Genomic DNA, 22,185 nt, shown 5'->3' on the forward strand with positions numbered 1-22,185 from the left:
GCTTAATATAATAAAACCACTAAGTAGGGATAAAAAGTAGTTAGCACTGAAAGTAGTATTGTTAAAGTGGTAAATTTTACAAATATTGTTAAATAAACATCAATTAAATGTGCTGTTTTTGCTGAACTTATCTCACCTAAAGCTTTTATAATTACAATAGGTCAAGAATGAATCAAAAGAAAATTCTTCTTCAAGATATATTAAGTATTTTCTATGAGATTTCAGTTTGACCTTCTTGGACTTGTTATTGGTTAATGGATAACCATATTGCAACTGGAGGAAATCTGTCACATTTTTATCCTTGTTTAAAGTGTACATTCATTACTGTTGATGAATGATAGTCATGCCTTCACAATTGTAGTGTACTGTATATATGTCATGTTTAAAGCTACGTTTGGCATCAGTTAAGAAGCTGACAAATCTACACGAACCATGCAAGACCAGTTTAGAGTTTTCTTAAGACTTAGTGTGCAGACTTTGTGTAAGTCAAATGATCGTGCTTTTTGTTGCTGAATCTTGTTTTATGGAAGATAAAGATTATTTGAATGAACAATCTTTATCACCGTCATTTTCGGTTACCTCTACCTGTCCCATGCCTTTGCCTCATTTGAACGAATGTCACTGTTCAAAAAGTGTTATTTCAGCGTATTTACCATTACAAATGTAAAAAAAATAAGGAGATTGACAAAACACGACTGAACATTTTTATTAAAGCTCGCATTAATTTGTACTCAGATACATAATTTCAAATTAAAATGATGTTTATTTGCACACACACACACACACAGTCATAAGGTTATTGAAGTAATATACCATAAATTACATATAATTTACATCTTCTCACTTAACTTAAGGATATCGCATCATTCACAAGTTGTTCCCCGTGATTTATAGACATGATCGCTTTAATCCTATTCCTTTTATTATGGTCGGCATGTTAATGTGGGGATTTACGATATTTTGAAGCGTTCAAAATAACATTAATTTCGATTAAGTGCCGTATATGACTTCGTCAAAAAGCCATTTCATTTTTCCACGCGCTGGTCGTAAATCTGTTGATAGTTTATTTCGTCACAATACACCTACTATTTTACCCATATTGTCTTAATAAGTAACAAATGTGAAATTTTTTAATCGGTTAGGATAGACTATTTTTGGATTAGTTGTACGATGTTATTCTTTACGCCAACAGAAAAAAAATCATTATTTTGCCTTTACAATTAGAAACTGATTGTTTTGTGTAATCATAACATACTAGTATATGTTTAACCCATAAATACACATGTGATCATAAACAATTCATACTTTACAAATTTCTCTTATTTTGCTTATTTCTCTTCTGATATGAAATACATTCTAGAAACTTGTTACTTTAACAACCTGTACAATATAAATCTTATATGTGTTTATCTACAATTTTATAAGGCATTTATCTGTGCGTGCCAATATTCATATAAATATTCATAGTAAATTGTTGTGATTATCCTTTTTAGTATCAGTTGTAATACATTTGTGAACTTGCGATTACTAATCAACTGATATTACCTTCTCTATCACGACGAATATTAGGTTCTTAAACGAGTGCGTAGTGAAGATCTCGAATATCTTCCACGAGTGTGAGAAATTCTGTTGTTTCTCGAGTGGAGCGTAGCGGAACGAGGGAAAGACGTAGAATTTCTCACACGAGTGGAAGATATCCCAGATTTTCACTATTCACGAGTACAAAAACCTATTTCTTTTGTTGAAAAATTACTAAAACTATATGAATAAACGACGTTTAAAAATGGAGCAAATTAATGCCCCCGGGTGACAGTGTGTGTCATGTCAGTTAAAAATGAATGCCTTAAAATAAAATTCTATAATAATGATAGAGATCTTTAGTGTTAGATGTAAATGCGAGGCCAGACACTTTGAAAAGGAGGGGTGCCAAAGGAGGTATTTTTTACCTTTTATGTATTTTTGAATATTTAGGAGCTTTGCTGGGACTACTTTTTTACCTTGCTTTTGATTGGTTGGCTTTACCAGCGAAGACAGGGTCACGTGCCGCTGTCTTTACCGGAAATCGATCAAAAATGAAAGAAATAGTTATTCAGTTTGTTACCCTATTAACCGGTTTCCTCTTCCAACACTCCTTAAATTCCTTCATGTACATCTACGTATGATAACTAACCTTTTTAATATTTCAATCGAGGATCTAGTAAGAACTGCTCTTACGAGATGTTTAACAGTTAAATTGTGAAAACCTCTTGATTATAAAACACCAAACATGACTTATTTTCATTAATGCACACCTGCATTATGCCTGATGTTCCTTTAAGGAAGGTTATTTTTGAACAGGTTGTATTAAATAAAGTGGTTAATTAAGACAAGTTACAATTATGAACAGCGAAGCAGTTAATAATCAAAGACTGAAGTCTTCTTAGTCGTTAATCGTTAAATATTCTATGTCTCAGATCTTGGCTTACTAGCATCATCCGAAATGGCACGAATGCGATTTGATCTATAATCGGGTGACTTCCGCTAGAATCTTGGTTCTCTTGATATGATTACTCTTTCGTAACCGTGTTGACCCTAATGTTTTCAATCAGAACAACTGATTACCAGGAACAAAATTAAACAACAGGCAATGTCTATATATACATAGATATCGGGGCTCTGATAGTGTACATGATCTGTATAGTCAATTGTAACGAGCATCTGTGTCTAAAACTGGGTAATATCCAGTGCTAACCGATCATTTCATCTTATCATGTAAGTTTCTCGTTCTCATACAAGCAAAAAAAAAAAAATAAATAAATAAACACTCGTAGAACTCGTGAACACGTGTAGGATATTTAAGAGGTATTTTGATCTCGTATGACGCTAGAACTACGAAGCAATGACGGTATACACGGCACCGATCAGCAGCTTAATTTGGAGTAGTAATATATAATTATGTTAAACATATGCGAACGTAAAGAACTGAAATTACGGGTGCAAGAAGTCGCTAACAATAGTAGCGACTTCAAACGTGTAAGCTGATCCAAACTAAGGTTACCGAGTATAACCGGTTAAAAAAACATAGAATCATTCCTTATTATTTAATTTCTAATGAATGACAATCCAAATATTATTATTTGGTTTGTTATCTAAACGATACTTGTTCGGGATTATTTGAATGGTGGAGTGCGGACTAATCGAGGTTAATGACGTCATAGTACCAAGCCAGGTTATACGAAATAACTTGGTTTCATCAAAGTGAATCAACCAACCATAAAGCTTGTTACAAATTAAATTAAATTAAATTATATGAAATTGAACAGAATTTAAAAGGCTCAGAAGCAGTTTTGCCTACATTGTGTCATTTAAAGCACTGAACTAAGAGATGTCTCACATTTCTGTAACGATTGAGGAGGAATAACGTTTAGTTAATGCGCGATATGAAGATGGAAATCAACATTTAGGTCTTCCTATATATTTGATTCTCATGCTGCTGATGAGAGATTGCTCCTTGAAACACGTGTACAGCATATTGAAATTTGCAATATATATGATTGGTATTTTTTTTAATTGAGGGTCAAATAGACAAGGTGATTTTTATAAACTTAGTTCTAGTCTTAAATCAAATGAATAATTAAGGGACTTCTTTTTGGTCTTAAAAGATGTTAAGTAATAAACTTGCTATACGGAAATTTAGATTTTTGTAAAATGTGCCAAGAAACTTGAATGTGTTAAGCGTGTTCTATTTAACACACTTAGTCAAAATCTTCGTCCTTTTTATTCAATATTTATAAATGATAAACAGGAATTAAAGAGCAGTATTTTTAACCAAGTAAAATTGGCAGGAAAATTCAAATTGATAAAAAAAAAATTGTCTATCAAAATTGACTGTGTATGCTACTACATTTTGTATTTAAACAATCAAAACCTCCAGTGCTATCAGCACTTTGATTTATCAAACTTAAAGTTAAAATATAGAATTCATGTATCTAATTCATGTTACGTATTAGGTACATTTTATCCCCTCTCAGCCAAATTTAGACATTGACTAATTAGCTTAAACATAATTTATTCAAATATTGTTTGTGAAAAAAAAATGGTCATTAAATTTTGTGAATTTTATTTTTGGGATACATTGCAACCATTTTGCTGTTTTATCTTAAATTGGCCTGTTTCCTTTACATTATGACATTGTCAAATCTATGATCAGTTACTGGCTCAGACTAAACTCTTATTCATATCTATTGCTTCGAGTTGAACATAAGTTCTCAAAAATATTGCGTGATCAAAATAAACCATCATTGTATCACAAAAATGTGCAACAGTAGAGGAAAGATTTCAAAAGAAACATTTAAAAGAATTTAAATGATGCATACCGGTACTTAACGAGTAATAAAGGGAATACACAACAAAAAACACCAAATAATAAAAAAAAAATAATACACAAAAAGAAACAAAAGTATATGGGTTATCTGCTACTAATATCCAGATCGGCGTAGGGTAAGTAACAACTGTACTTCATTACGCGACGTCCCTTTGATTTTTTTTTCTTTTTTTCTTTTCGGTGCCGTCAATGGTTTACAGTTTTTCTTTTCGGTTCGGTCAATGGTTTACAGTTTTTCTTTTCGGTTCGGTCAATGGTTTACAGTTTTTCTTTCCGGTTCGGTCAATGGTTTACAGTTTTTCTTTTCGGTTCGGTCAATGGTTTACAGTTTCTGTCATTGTTTAATTTGCCTTCGTTCATTGCCATTCTAGTTCTAAATATTGCTAAAAAGTTTTCCCCCTTTGATATAACATAATATATTTGATAGATATCTTTAAACTGTTTTAGAACTTGTTATTGGCAATGTGTCATGAATTTAATGTGATATTTCAGCAAAAAACCTTAATTCCGTGAATATGCATGTACTGGGTCAAAATTAATAAGTGATGAATACGACTAACTAAGGCCTGATAATCAAACGCAAAACCTGAATTGATGGAAAAAAAAACACTTTTTAATTTTTTATTGAGCAAAACTTATTTGTTTCTATATTGTAGCTGACGAAATTGGAAGGTTGTTCACAACTTTTAATTGAGGATTTCAAATGACGCTAAGAGAGATTATTATATTATTCTATTTATTAGTTGCTGAAACATTTTAAATACTGTTTCTCACGATGAAGCTGTTAACAATGATACCGATGTCAAATTAAGTAAACCAGGTGCTGCTGAAATACTCTAACATGAACTAACGAATAACTTATTTTATTTTTATTTTTGTTGGTCACATGACCAGAAACAAAATAAGTACATTTTAATTCAGTTCGAACTCACCGTAAGAGAACGAATTCTTATTTCATACAAGGTACACTATATGAAGGTACACTATTCATGACACTTTGTTCGTACCTAGATAGTCAAGTGATCAGGATATAATTTGATATGGCTAATGGTAGACTAATTCTGTCAGTTTATATTTTTACTGGGACAGGTCAACTCAATAATGTCATACATCACAATAATGACACTGACAAATCTTTGTAATTCTTTTCAAATTCAGTTGATTTTTACACAGAGCTAAATGAAATAAAACATATTTATGTGTACCATAAAAATACAAGCTTTATTACTTTTATTGTAGGATTAACCTTCAGTGCTGGTCCTATTCCTACCTGGAAAATTAGCACAGTATGGTGACTTCGTCAAACATGAAGCAACAAGAAAATGAGACCTTCAGATCGTGAACTTGACTTTTTATAGGATTATTCATTGAGGAAATATTTGTTTTTTTTTCTTTTCTTTGATATCTTTGTATATAGTCAGTGTAAAATCTGTTGCTTACACGAATCTTGTGTTGTAACTCATGGCTGCAAATTTACCAGAAGATAAAAGAAAGGAAATCAATTGTTACTGTTGTTAACTTATTGTTTGTACTTACTCCTGAATCGTTTCTATGTTATAATTGTCACGGATTTTACCTGGCACCAAATTGGAACACAGTATTGAAAAAAAAATCTCAACAAAAAGAAATTCAGGTAAGATGACACATTCTGTGCCTGCTGCAAAACATAAAGGACAGCGTAATTTTTAGTCATTTTACCTATTCTTTAATTTTAAACACATGCTGTAAATCAACGTAGATTTGAAATATGCCGTCATCGTAAGTTTGACTAAAAAACTTGACTTTTATTTCATATATTTTTTGCTGGTTAAATTCTTAGAAGATTGTTTTCTTAATTGACTGGTAGGGCCCATCATGCACCCCACTCATCAAGATCATTATGATTTTCAGATACCTTTAAACCTCTCATTCACGAATCAATTTGTCGGAAAAAATATTCTCCGATAAGCCTATATTTGTACCTCACTTGACTCAAATATTCGAACATCTAAGTCGCGATCAGATATCACAAATGAAATAAATTGACATATAATCCTATAGCCCAATGTCTCACAATGTGTCAAAATTTATAGCAGATATGTATGATACATCGTTATTTTAATTCTCTAATTCTAAATACCTAAATGTGAGATTTACAGTGTTTTTTTTTTATTGTTTTTGTTTTTTGTTTTTGGTTATTGTTATTATATTTTGTTGTTGTTCTTTCCTTTCATTTGTGGCAACACCCCTTAACCACATGCGAATGGTGTTTTCGTATCTCAACTCAAATGCAATGCTCGAAATGGCCGTAACTACGCGTAGTATATTGTATTGTGCTAAAATTAGTACAATCAGGCTTTTGGAACGGAGTTATGCTGCTATAAGATTGAAGTCGTCACTACAAAAGTTTTATGGTCGTCATCTTGAACTCGTGGATCGTGATGAGTATCGTTATGTCCCACGAGAATCGATTTGTTCACCGTGTCATAGTTTTCCTTTCATCTTTCGTCTACCCCTGGACGTAACATTCTATGAGCAACATGGCGGAAAAAAAAGAAAAACACACGATGTTAATCATACCGGTCTACTTGGTTCATGCTCCTAGTTTTAGTGGCGTCCGTGTCTTCATTAATTTTCTTCCCTTATACTTGTTATTTTGGTTATTTCATTGTCTATTTTGTGTGTGTTTGTTTCCCTTATTTAGGCTTTTTCCTGGGAATTCCTTGAATCTTGTTTCCCTTTATTACTTTTTCGTACGGGCAGTTGTATATTTTTTGTATTTATCTCCAAAACCGTGACTGCGATTTTCTTGATTCCATAAGAAAGCTGAGACATTGTTTCAATGAAATCATATTTTTGTTTACTTAGTTCAAAATTTACAAGTTTGAAGAATACAAAAACAGCCAAGAGTATCGATTTTTTTCTTAACCAGATAAAAGAAGTGGCCAAAAAATCAAAAAGTACTTCAGTTTATTTTTGACAACCAATTGATTCCTAAATTGGGAGCATAAGAATACATGAAAATCACGTTAAAATTGATGAGTGGGAGGTTGTACGGACTTAATCCACACACTAATTGCATGAAGAAAAAAACTGATCTCATGTACATGTAAAATATCAGTATCGGTTAACGAAATCAAGTTGTTCGAGGATCATTTTGACTATTAACGATTAACGCGCACATGGAAGACCACATTTTACATGGATATACATATAGAAACTGGTATATGATAAGAAGAGCAGGCAACACATGTGCTCTGTGATTTTATGACGACATATTTCTTTATTCCACAAAAGAAGCTTTTTTAAAATACTTGGTGGAGAATAAAGTTATTGAATAAATAAAATAAACACCCAAAAATGCAATAAATCATTGGATTTAAACGAAATACAACTTCATTGTAACCTATTGTTTTACCACATTTGACAAATGTGAGTTAAATAAGTGTTACAGCTATCAAAGTAGGGTGACAAAATAATACTAATAAGGGCAAAATACTTAGGGCTCAAAATATATTAAACACCAAATAAAGTATTAAATCACACAAGAAATTTATAAAACTTTTACAGTACCATGTACTTATGTATCCGTCTCGTACAACTGACTTCTATTACTAACAAAACAGAAGCAAAACTTAGGATGGAAAACAAGAAATATAAGTTAGATGAAATCCCTTTACAATACTTAGTAATTGCTCAGCAGATCAATGGACCTATAAATCTAACAGCATGTGTCCAGAATAGTTTTATTTGGAATACCAAAGAATTATTTTTTAATAATTTTTTCACAACTCGCTTTTCCAGGATGCAGTTTAGTCCATGGACAATTGCTGTCCTATTTCTAGAATGTTTTTCTCTCGTGGAAGCACTAATAGACACTGGAGATCTTCCATTAGAATTAGGAGAATGCTTTCAATTGAAGACGGAAGACAGTAATGTTACAGAAGTTCCAAGTGAAGATATTTGTATAACCTGTATAACAGATTATTTATGGAAACATGGAACTCATCGTCACTGCTTCAACAAAACAGAACATGATTTGACGTGGGTTGCTGAAATTTTGACTGAACTGCACCCTGTAACATCAAAAAGACAGAAAAGAACCCCTCCTAAACAGCGAAGAAGGAGAAAAGAATATAGAATGTTATCCGATAAAGAACGAGAAAAGTACCATTTAGCTATAAACAGAATGAAAAGAGATAGGGTAAGATGATAAAAGTTAATGAACTTTATAAGAGAAAAAAAGAGGTGCAATAGCTTTGTAAAGTTTGCAAGTTTTAAATGTTTATATTTTTTTTAAAATTTTATTCTCTTGAATTTTAGGTCAGTAGCAGCCATTTGAATTTCGGAGATGGGGTTGGGTCTGTGAAAAAATATAAAAATAAGATAGGATCGGAATTCACCGTGAACAGTTGGTACTTATTTAAAAAGAATAGTTAGAAGTAAATGATGGATTCTTTAAAATCGTTATAAAATGTGGAAAGCATTGTTGGCGTCACAATGGAACAATTTATTTGTAGATCTTTGCTTTAAACAAGGTATACACATGCATTTTGCAAAACATAATCTGTGATTGAAATAAGAACTTGTTTTGTAAATGGTATTTAACAAAAACATTTTTGAAATGGTGCAGTTAGTCGATTCATTTTCATAAAAACATCGCAATCTTAGTCTCATTACGACAATTCATAAACAAACTCTTTCCTTCCCTAAACTGGCTCTTTATAAATAGCTATTGATATCACTATATCTGTATTGTTGAGCATCTATATACAAAAAAAAAACTAATATAGTGTGCTTTTGTTATTGATACGATAAGTTGGAAACTAAAAAAAAAAAAAAAGAAAAAGAAAACGAAAATCAGGTACAAAATATCATTATCCAAAAATTAGATATAACTGCGCACTTGTAAATGAGGTGTTACTGTTGCTGTTTGGTACCTCCTATATGCTGTTCGTGTCAACTGTGTAGTATCTGTGCATAATTTGATAAGAAAATAAGAATATAACAACTTTTTTTAGAAGTTATGAATGAAAATTGGCTCTCCATACATACTATCAATAGATGACCATGGCACAGACCAACGTTATTTAGGAATGAACATCAAAATGTTAGATGCCCGACTTTGGCATGATCTAATTATAATTCCCAGAAAGTTTTACATAGAATCATTTATGGTTTCGGAAGAGTAAACAAGGGAACAAAGATTCTAGCGGAAGTCAAAAGAATATAATCTAGAGACAAAAGACGAGACATGAAACACAAAGACATACAACAAAGAACATGAATAACCAAAATAATACATACAAAGTAATAAAAAAAGTAAATGAGCAACTCGGACTCCACTAAAAAACTGGGAGCATAGACCAGGTGCGCCGGTAGGTTAAGCGTCCTCTGTTTTTCTAGAAACACCCACCGAGTTGCTCATAAAAAGTCAAGTTCAGGGTAGACGAAAGAGGAAAGGAAAGCTATGACACGTTGAACAAATCATTTGTCATTGTGCACATTGTCATCATTTGTATGAGTCAATGCCCATGTTTCTTAAAACCCAAGTACTATTTTATCAAAAATCAAAATATCAGGTGCACAATGGCATTTTACGGATAGTAATTTCCAGACAGTTTTCCTAAGATTTATTCTGGGGTTTAATTCAAGTTGATGATACAGAATAGGTACTTCTTTCATAAAATCTTTCATAGTATGTAAGAACTGAGGAGATAAATATGTGCCCTTACCATCAGTCCATGGAAAAGTCCATGTTACCCTAATAAGAACCATCCTTTAATTTGTATATAATATATAATTAGTATATAGCAAAATCATTTCCTATTCATCATTCCTTCCCTAAAAACTCATACAATTGCATCAAGTGATATCAATTAACCCTGTCCGTGTGGATACTACATATAACGCTGAGAGAAACCCTAAATCAACTTTAATAAAAATATCGTCTTATAATCAATTAATTTGTTTCACAAAACATATATTTGACAGGTTAGAAGGATTGAAATTTACATATTGCGACGGACATACCGACGGTCATAACGACGGAGAACTTAACCACTTTATACCGCATTGCATTTTAGGGAGATGTAAAAAAAATCAATACCATTACAAGTTTAATTATCTAAAAGACAATGTGGAATAATTATAGACACAAACGGGTGATATTTCGTCATTTCTAAATAGTTCATTCATGGCAGCGACGTCCATGATATATTGGTATGAAGTCAATTTAAGGGCACCATAAAAACTTTTAAAATGTACTCTTTGATTAGCTTTTTAGTTCGAATTATTTTTTTAAATGTTACGTTCCCTGAATGAAACTACGCAGTGTGCATTCAGGATTTTATCTTAGTAATAGCTACCTTACCGAATGTAAATAAAGCCATTCTCAACTCTGTCGAATAGTAGTTTCGTTTTACAAACGGAAATGACACGAAAATGGATAAACAAAGAAAGATATCCCGGCATAATTTCGAAATTGGTCAAAAAATCATTCAACCAAATATTTGCGTATAACTTTTGGTTAAACTGAAATATAAACGAACTCATTTAAATACATATTTTAAAGACAGATCTTCCCGCCCTTTGCCCTCATAACAATTAAAGTTACGTTTTCCGAAATAAAATTTTTCGGTTTATGTATTTATGTATTTATGCCTGTTAAAAGTACTTAGGAACAAGTAGTGATACTGATGCTTTTTAAAATTCTCATCATATTACTGTTCAATGTTTATTGATATACTAATCAAATTATAGTTGTTAACAGTCTTGGAATTTATCTCCCACTGGTATCACACACGATGCATTTATGATGTTTCAATGAGCATGTTCTGCAAAATGTATTTAATGATGACCTTTGTAAAATAAAATTGAATTAAAAGGATGCAACATGAATGTTATGAAAGAAAATTTTGAAATGACACTGCTCACATACAAACTGGCTTGAATCTGACGTAATTTAAAAACGTACCTTTATAAAATACAAAAGGATGTATGGCAGATCCGTATTTTTTTCAATTAAAAAAAAGCTAAATGCAAACTTACGAATATTTTCTTTAAAATTCTAACATTTTGAATAGTAGTCGCAGATTCCACCTTTTCGTGTTTGATAAAGAATTTCAACCTGTAACTTTGTACAAACATTGTTTTGTTTACTAACAAAAACGTATTGTTGTGGTTTTGTTATTTTTTACCGTTTTTTGGTACTAATGCAACTGCGTTTTATTGCTGTCCGTTCATACGTCTTTTTAATAAGTCTCGTCTATTTAATAGGCCCCATGCAAGTCCGGGTGTCAAAAGAATAGTCCTGCTGCCAAGCTTGTCATAAAAGGCAACAAAATAGTGCTCAGAACACTAGCCGGGGTCTAGGGCGCTCTGAGCACAGAGCAACTGGGTTGTGTGCCCCAGGTGGTGGAATGGGGGTACCCCTGGCGTGTTACATGCTGGGTTGTCAGGCTATAATACGGAAAACCTGGCTGCAATCCATAATGGTGCACCGTGTTGGGAAAAATGTCACATTCCTCGCACGTTAAAGAACCCTTCTGTGGTATTCTGTCGGAGTAGGAACCATGGGGCTCCGCCACAGGAGACTAAATTGTCCGACCCTACCCACCTCTCCCTATTTCCAGTGGCAATCAAAATTTGTCAACCCCATCATACATGTGTCCCATCCTATTTTCATTTCATCATTGCATGTTCATTTTATCATCCATTTCATATTCATCGCCTGAATATAGCTGAAATATTGCTGCTTGGGCGTTAAACTCCAACAATCAATCAATCTATTTAATAGTGAGGACCATTCTAATATCGAGGTAATAAGAAATGAATAAACGTTTGTATCGAGTGTGCGACTTCCAAATTACCTGATGTTTGTCTAAATTTTAGCCGACTTACGCAAAGTTATTGTTCAAAGTCATGACTTTAAAGTACATTGGTAGTTTGTTTAACATGCACCATTTGTTTCACATTCGTGACGATATAAATAGCAGTTAACTGGACAATTGACAGAAAGATTTAAACTGTCTATCAAACGTATATAAAAATATAATGCAATAATAGAAAGTCTCCTTGACAATTATCCACTCAACTGTTTATTTATTCACCAGGTAAACGGTAATTCTAATAATCAATAGATACACTATATTTTTTTTAAGTCTCTATATAGTTTTAAATAAATGATATTGATTCTTTTATATAGATATATTTCTTGCATACATTTCCTAGATTTTGTTAATAAATGTTCTATGCATTTTTAGACAGTAATTTTATGTAATGCTAATTATTTTTTTTCATTGTTTAGAATTTCATATAAAATATCTTAGTATAACTAGTATATTTTAAATTTTAATTTTTATTATGATTTTAATTATTTTAAAACTGGTTAATTGAAACATTAACTTTAAACCCAATTTATTTCAATGTTACTTCATATATTAATTTAATATATTTTATATTTATAAATCTTGTACTTGTAATTTATTATTATTATTATTGTTTATGCATAAGCCTATGTTAATATTATATACAGTGTGTATGTGTGATGGTATGCATGTGTGTGTGAATGTGTTATGTAAAGCGCTTAGTGTAATATTTAACTGTGTTAGATGAGCGCTATATAAAAACTTTGTAATAATAAAAAATAATAATTCAATCCAGAGAAGAACAACTTGAAATTAACTGCATTATTCCCTATATTAACAATGTTATATAAACATAAGTATATACTCGTGTTTGTTAAATAACATGGATCAATTCTATTTTTCTTTGTTTTTTTTTGTTTTTTGTTTTTTGTTTTTGTTTTTTGGTTTTTTTTAATATTTCAGTATGCTTATATCGCTTATATTTTGGAATAAAAAATGCGACAGCTGGCCGTTTGAAACCGATGAACTTAAAGAATTATCAGGAAGCTATTAATGTACTTACGATTAGATTACGACAACGAGTCTCTCCTTGACTTGCTTTAAGTTGGAAGTGTAATCAGATTAAGTTGTTATAAAATACAAACATGAAAAGAAGATGTTAATTGTGTCATGTATACACACTACAAATGTTAAGGTTTTCGTGTAAAATCGGGATACAGCTGCAAGGTTATCCAACTGATTTACACCAAATGTGGTTCTTTTTTTCACTCGTTCAACAAACGAAATACTTGACCATTTTTTGAATATTTTGAATTATTTAATCATTTCAATTATTAAATTACTAAGCTGATGTTAAAATAACTGTCTGCTTCAACATTTTTAAAAACCTTTCTAGTTTAGACAATTCCCTACAGTAATCTTCATGTACACTACACCTTTTATCTACAGTTTATTATCTATTCCCCATTTGGATTCCCATTTTGTTGTCTTTGTGTTGAGTTCTAACTATGCATTTTTTTTAAATTCACCACGAATAGTTTCGGAATATGAAGTAGCACTTCTGCCTTTCATTTATATTTTATCGAGAACATAAAAATGAGACAATATCCGAAGCAAACCGCCAATTCACCAGACTTTGTCCAATGACTTTGAAGTTGTAGCCGTCTGTTGTTTTCTTCTTTAAGATTGTCTTCACTTGAAAAAGAGTTCGGCAGTGTTAACTTATTGTAAAGAAATGTACATTTTAATGTGGACTGCCTGAATGTTTCAGCTTGATTTCTCAATTTGTTTGAATCACCGACAAACCCAGTGTAAACGAAAATTGGTTATATGAGAGAAAAGACATATTTCGTGTTGAACCGACACAACGGCTTGCTCTACACTTTTTTTCAGATCAACAAAAGCTCTTCGAAGGTTTGTAATTTAGATCTAGGCACATGACAGCGTCACGACGGTTTGAGAAATTGCATGATTATATTGATTAAATTTTTTCTCTGCGCCGAAGTGACCATTTTGTATTCAATTTTTACAATAGAAAATGGATAAATAATTCACTCCACTTCACTGATTAAAGAAATTTAGACACGATCGCTATAGGTAAATCATGTCCTGTACATAATGAATCAGTCTAGCTGAGCATGGGAGTAAGTAGTTTCAATTGTAATTGGAGTTTAATACTTCAAAAGAATCACGTCTTTTTGGAATACCTTGCAGCAATCTTTGAAATGCGGAATAAGTATATAAGCCGCTTTTTAAAACTTACATAAAGGAGATAATTCGATTGAGCTACAGTGGTAACATATCAAGTCACAAGGTGTAAAATTGTATTCCTTCGGCCAATTGGAATGAAACATCTGTGTTCTCTCTTAAATACTGCTTTTTGTGTAATGTTTCAAATTTGGAATGTTACAAATGCTTAAACCGATCACAAAACTTTTCTTACTGGAAATTCATGCAAGGCGTTTTATCGTCTTCGAAAAATTCTTTATGTTTTACGTATATATGTTAAATATAAAAAAAAATACCAGTTTAATATATTATAAACTTCGATATGCTGTACACGTGTTTCAAGGGATAACCTCTCATCAGCAGCATTAAAATATGTAGGAAGACCATAATCAAAATATTAGTGTATACAAGAAGTACTCATAACCAAATCTATCGAAAGATGAAGACAAATCCATCACCGAGAGGTTCTACCATATGCAATGCAAGGAATGATGCCTCGGTGTTTTAAGTTATACTATACAAGTATGATATGTAAAACATGAGGACTGTGTGTTATGTGTACACAGGGAAACTGCTAACGTTTTGATTTTTGTTATGTGTACACAGGGAAACTGCTAAAGTTTTGATTTTATAACTCATTTTGAACTTATATGTAATGAACAAAATCGCTGTTACAATCATTTAATAAAACACAGTATGAACACTTTTGTCCAAAAAAAAAAGACAAGACAAAAGCAAAAATGGTTTAAATGATACTTATTTTTTTAAAATTTATTACATAATTCAGCTTTAGAATAGACATTTTTTCATTACATGATAAGATGTAATTTCGTTAAAGCATGTTACTCCCTGATCACAGCGATAAAGTAATTAATTACTGTTTGCTCGATTTTGGCGATGATTTTTTTGAGAAGAAAATTTAAAGCAAACACATTGAAAAAATATATAATTCACCTCACCAAAAAGTGTGTTACAAAAATTACTATGTATGAATATACAGGAACAGGTTTTTTTTTATAAGACCTTACTTGTAATCTGATTTGACAACATCTTATACATTGTCAACAAATAGCATCCTATAAATATGTGGTTTAAATTGAGAACAGTGCAACTGTATAAGAAAATCAAGTTATATTTAAAAATCGTAATCCATAATTCCATTATCTTGTTTTGTTGGGTTGTTTGTGATGGTAAATGAATACAAAAATACCAATCATATATTTTGCTAAAACTATTGATTTTTTTAAAAAAGTTAGAAATATTTCTTTCTCAGAGTTTTTCATGGACACTTCAGAACTAATACATCTAATTCTTTCCTTAGTGTAATTTTTGTTTTACTACTCCTCAACTATGTATTATTGAGTTGACCTTATTCTTGCTCTTTCAAATAAAAAGGTTTCACAAAATAGGTGATGCACTTCAGTAAGTAAAAGAAAAGTACTTTTCATTGGCTTTCTTTCTGATCATCGTTCGTAGAACAATGCTATGCAGAAAATAAATGAAAATAGCAATCCTCAATCACACTGAGTGAAACAAGAGGTTAAACATATACTGTTGAACGTATAACGAAGACGAACACCACAGAAACAAGACGTATGTTTTCTGTTTTCAGTCAGTGAAACCCAACAGATACGATGCATTTGTGATATTTCATAGTGGAATGGCTGGTAGATCAGCGCATAGAGGACCAAACTTTATGGGTTGGCACAGAATATTGTTGATAATGTAAGTAATTATCATAAAACAAATAACTTTCAATCGGTCTATTATTTAGTTTCATAGTTAAGTATCACTGTAAGGATTCCTAGAACAAAAGAACGTACTTGTAACATTTTCTGCATAAATACATTTTGACCGTAATATACAATATAGAATTACACAAAATATAAATATGTTTTAACCAAAGAGACTGTACTTTACTTTCATTTCTATGAACATGCATAAAAATCTTGAATCACTTTGATCATAGCTCAAATAGGATATCCCGCTCCCATATGTTTCAATATTTAAATGAACTTATTTTAGGATTTACATGCAGTCAGACATCTGGATGTAAAATTAACCGTATAGTTAGTGCTCCTCAGATTCGGGATGGGTCCCTTAGTTAGTCTTTTATTAGGTCTTCGTTAGGCTACCTGTAGAAAAACTAAAGTTCATTTAGATAAAACATGAATGCAAATAAAGTTACAATAACATTGCCTAATGATTGTTTCCAGTAAGTTTCACTTAGATTAATTAAAGAGTTTAAGATGAGTTTCAGACACAAAATGGACACCCAAAACCCACACGAACCTACCAAAGGTCATGCAACTCGAAACCTTAATTTCATTTGGATAAAAATTCATAATATAGCATTAGCTGATAAAATTTGTCTTCCACCATTTAAATTTTGTCGGAGGAGTTGCGGGATGCAAAAATGAACCCTCTACCATCAAGCTGTGGGTTCATTACTAAAATCAGGTACATACTGAAATTATCTTATTATGACTTTTTAAAATTGTAAGAAAAATCCATTGATTATAGATATTGATACTCCAAACTGTTTCACTGAGTCAATGGAAAATTGGAAACAAAATCAAACGTATTTAAGAAAAAAATAAAACAACATCTTCACTATTACAGAACTTGAATATCATTCCTTGGAAGATTCGTAAAATTCCATCAAACATATTAGAAGAAGTTGATAAGAAAAATTGGTATCCTCTGCCATCTTTCTGACTCAAAAGCAGATTCGTTGTAATGCTGATGGAACCCCAAAATTCTTTCTTTGCAATAAGTAAAATAACAGGTGCGCAATTACATTATGGTATGATATCCCCGATAACTATATAATAACAATTTGAGGCTCGGAAAATTAATGATAAGACTGCATGTTTAAAGTGTTTTCTTTCAAGATGAGAGTGCCGATGGAGCCTAAATATCCTTTAAAACGAATAATACAAGAGATGTAAAAATAATTAACACTAAAAAAGTTTTGAAACAACGTCAAAATCTCCACTGTTTGATAGAAAGTCAAAATTTGTATTCCACTAAAACATTAAAATTGGCGTTTTGTAGAAATGAATTTAAAAAAAATATCTCAAATCTTTTAGGTACGAATTTTCCTTGGACAAAATGGTACCAGGAGTAACACTTCCGTACTGGGATTCCACATTAGACTCAGCTATGAGAGTTAACCCAATCAATTCAATTATATGGAGTGAAAAGTTTATGGGAAATGGTAATGGTCAGGTTGTTACCGGTTCATTTCGACATTGGTTCAATATCGATGGTACACCTTTAATAAGAAATATTGGTGGTGGATCAGGGCAACTGATGACAAAAAGAACAGTTTTGAACATTTTGTCGAGACGTTACAATCACCAAATTATTGAGCCATCACGAAATCCCTTAACGAGCTTGGAAGGACAACATGACCTCGTTCACAAATGGGTAGGTGGGAAAATGTTCGACGTCAGTACCTCGCCTATGGACCCAATTTTCTTCATGCATCATGCGTATATTGATTGTATATGGGAAATTTTTCGGAAACAACAAATTCAGTATCGGATAAACCCAGAGGCGGATTATCCTAGCACTACAGATCCACTACACCAAGCGAACAGATTAATGGATAATTTGCCACCTATTCCAGGTATTGGACGCCTGAGAAATATAGATGGATACAGAAACTTCTGGACTGATAAATACTATTTCTATGATCCGCCTCCAACATGTAGCTTGTATAAGTTGGATTGTGGATCTAAATGGTTGGAATGTGATCCTAGAAGAAAAATCTGCGTATCAAAAAGTAGACAAACTATGACTATCCAATATCCAACATATTCGACCTTTAATCCATGGACATGGTGGATGGGAAGAAGAGGGAAACGAGATACATACAACGAATTAAGAAGTGAAGATGATGGGGATTCTAAAACATCAGACGAAATCGACTATGAAAAGGTTATGCTAGAAATTCCACCTGAATCGGCAATAGGGCCACCTATACAAAATATTTACAAAATAGACTGCATCGAAGACATCAATGCTTGGGCGTTTATGCCTGTTGTCGTTGTTCAACGACGTCCACCGGAAATCAAACTACAGTCTTTCATAATAGAAAATGGCGTCGTCAAAGATCGTGATATGTATGATGATACAAGTTATAGGAGTGTCAGCACCCAACCTGGCGTTCCGGCTAAGTCCGATAATTGCGTGGAAGACGAATCTGGGGCATTCAGAGTGAATCTAGTCTCATATGGCATTACCTACAGTGGATGGTATGAAGACTATGTTGTTGTAGATAATCGTCAGAAGATTTCATCTCACACTGGATATATAGCTTTCAGAAAGCCACAACAAAACGACACGGAACCAACACAAGTTTTTATCACAGCTACGGATAGTTGTGGCCGAATGTGCAAAGCAAGATGTCTTACGAAATCTGAAGGAAATAGTGAGAGTTATGTCTCATGTAGTGGAGTATTAAATATAACAAACAGGACACCTCTTATGTATAGTGATTCTCTAAATGATGCCATGGATAGCTTATGGGATTACTCAGATCCTCTGATGCCAAAAAGTCGAGAGTCCAACGTAGCCCTGAAATTTAATTGTGATTACTCAGATAGGTGGCCATGGGATAGCTTGAAAAACAATGTGTAATTTAAAATTAAAGCTTGAAAACAATAATGTAAAGATATATTTTATATACCGCACAATTGTAAAAAATAGAAGATGTGGTATGATTGCCAATGAGACAGTCCTCCCCCAAATACCAAGCAACAAACAATTAAACTTCTTTTACTTGTCACTTTCGTGTGGTTGAAACGTTTGTGTATGCAACAACAGCTAGTAGCTTGTTAAGGGATTCGAAACAGAAATAAATATTGAATAAAAGATAATTATAAAATTTACCTAAGAAAACCAGGTAGAAACTATACTTATTTTGTCCAGATAGTCTCTCGAGGTCACTTTTGATGCACTCTTAAAACAAAATTTAGGCAGTAGTCAATAGGAATGGTTAGAAGCCTGTATAACCAATGGATATATCAGTGTAAACACTGGTAAGTTGGATTATGAATCACCGCAATGGTTCTGACTTGGTACAAACATTTAAACCTTTCTTGCTTAGATAAGCACGTGTTTTATATCATTGATGTCTGTTACAGCTATATATTGATATAGTTAGCAATATAGTCCACTTTTAAGAGAGTCCTAATAATACCTTTACCTCTTTGTAAGTATTGCGTAGAGAGACACACTCAAAACCAAGCACATCTACAAGGACGAAGACATTTTATTCCATATAGCCCATTTTTCTGTATGAAGATTTATTTCATCTTTCCGAAATGGTGTGTAATGCCCTTGATACAGTTTTTATTGGTCTCGTTCTGGTTTGCTAGTTTGTTTTGTTTGTTTGTTGGGGTTTAACGTCCGAGCAGCAATATTTCAGCTATATTCAGACGATGAACATGAAATGGATGACAAAATGAACATGCAATGATGATGAAATTAAAAAAGGGATGGGACACAAGGACAATTGAGTCGACAAATTTTGATTGCCACTGGAAATAGGGAGAGGTGGGTAGGGTCGGGCAATTTAGCCTCCTGTGGCGGAGCCCCATGGTTCCTACTCCGACAGAATACCACAGAAGGGTTCTTTAACGTGCGAGGAACGTGGCATCTTTCCCAACACGGTGCACCACTATGGTTTGCGGTCAGGTTTTCCGTATTATAGCCTGACAACCCCAGCATGTAACACGCCAGGGGTACCCCATTCTACCAACTGGGGCACACATCCCAGTTGCTCTGTGGGCAGAGCGCCCTAGCCCCCGGCTAGGGTTCTGAGCACTATTTAGTCGCCTTTTACGACAAGCTTAGCGCTGTTGCAGGCCTATTCTTTTAACACCCGGACCTGCACGCGGCCGTTCTGGTTTGCACTATTATTTTCAGTTACATTTGTATGTGTGTGATTTCTTTCGGTGTGTATGTGTAGATTAATAGTTCTCTTTATATTTAATCGATTTTGTCTTTGTCCCTTGAATTTAGACTGTTAAATTTCGCTGTTCATTTTGATTAAAAAAGCCTTATTTTACATCAAATGTTTTATTCAAACTTAAGAACCGATTAATGTTTTTAAAACTGTTACCAGTAACTTTTCTCTACATGGCGGTTACGAGACTTGTAAGTAATAGATAAAGAAAGACAAAACACTTGCAAGACTTTTCTATTTTTTTTATTTGGTTGACTGGTACACTTTGGCGACATTTATAACGGCACAGTGGTTGAGAGAGGAATATATGTTTGTTTGTTTGTCTGTTTGTTTGTTTTTCAGTTTGTTTGCATGATTGTCTTCTATGTGTGTTCCTTTCATAGTTACGTGTATAAGATGTAAAATGAAATTGGAAAATTTGTATGGTCACAATTTTCTCTAAAAAAAAAAGGAACTTTTTAAAGTTACATCTATCTGGCTTTAAAAAAAGTTTTACCTCGGTCAAAACGGAGAGCTTAGTTAAAAGCTTGCTTTATGATAGATTTAGAAGACTAAAAATAAACCGACTTTTTAAACTACCATGAAAACATCACGTTACTTTAAAAGAAAACAATCCAAGAAAGGGAAATTTAGAAATGTCGACCGTTGAAAATACCCACTTAATATTTTCTGTGACAGCGAGAGTCTTTGATTTCTTCACATTATTGCAATAAACCCTATATGGGCAAAAAGTTTTAAATGTTTAAAAAAAAAATCTGTGTGATATTTACATCTGCAAAAGTAATTTAACGTGTTAAACATTATTAGATTTTTTTTCTCTTTCCAGTATGGTACATTAACAATTTACGCCTATATGTTGTTAATATATATGTTTCGCGTTCTTTTCCTTTTGAAGTTCAATCATAACTATAATTTAGATTGCTTCGCTTCAGTTTGTCAATTTTTCGTGTATTAAGTCCGCATTCCATTACTGTTTACGCTAAACCTAGTCTATTTTTAACTTGCTTAACACCGGGAGTGAGCGAAGTTATGAGCAGAGATACCATGATTAGAACAAGATATCTACAATCCAGGTACAACAGGATACAGACATTAGACAAAACAGCATAAGTAATACCAAGTTTAAAGCTAATAAAATACACAGAAAACTAATGAATAAAAGTGTAATTCGGACTCTACAAAACACTGGGAATATTGACAAGGTACACCAGTATGCTGGGTAAGAGTTGTCTGCCTTTTTTTTATAGCGCTCGCTAAGTTGATCATGTGATGTTAAATCCAAGTTAAAAAATGGAAACTACGAGATATTTTAAATGGTGAAGATAGTCGCATCATATCGATCAAAAAGTTCATGATGTTGACCGAAAATTGTGTCATTTTTATGTCGCTATCATACATTCATAAGCCTTTCTTCATTTTTGGTACCTACTAAAACGTCCATTAATCTTGTCAGAATAGTATCCGATCGAACTTTAAATCAAAAGGTGGTTTCCAAAAGGGCGGAGGTTTTCACTCGTTATGAAATCTAAAGTTAATGCACGCTGACGTTTAGGTACTTTCTGTGTTATGGTACAGTAGCCATACAATATCCTTTAGTTAAGGATATATTGTTACTTTGAAGTGCTCATGTGTTTTGTGTATAAATGTTTTCAAATAAATGTACAGTTACATGTGAATTCTTAACCATTTCAAATCGTAGCAATATATCCGAAGCCTGTTTTGAGTCAAACATATCTTACATAGCAGGTTCTAAAATTCTCCAATTTTGG

General features: G+C 32.6%; 1 protein-coding gene across 1 annotated transcript; it reads left to right on the plus strand.

Moving 5' to 3' along the window:
• The first annotated feature begins 5,866 nt into the window (after positions 1–5,866).
• Positions 5,867–19,207, plus strand: LOC148627406 (uncharacterized). The gene is made up of 4 exons (XM_088572547.1): positions 5,867–5,996; positions 8,147–8,546; positions 16,052–16,164; positions 17,532–19,207. Exons 2-4 carry the CDS (start codon positions 8,148–8,150, stop codon positions 19,084–19,086), a joined length of 2,067 nt encoding a protein of 688 aa, XP_088428673.1. The 5' UTR covers positions 5,867–5,996; position 8,147; the 3' UTR covers positions 19,087–19,207.
• Positions 19,208–22,185: the final 2,978 nt, after the last annotated feature.

The sequence above is a fragment of the Perna viridis genome, chromosome 1, assembly GCF_037379345.1.
Source record: "Perna viridis isolate PV_CMFRI_1.1 ecotype Kerala chromosome 1, ASM3737934v1, whole genome shotgun sequence".
NCBI classification, from domain to species: Eukaryota; Metazoa; Mollusca; class Bivalvia; order Mytilida; family Mytilidae; genus Perna; species Perna viridis.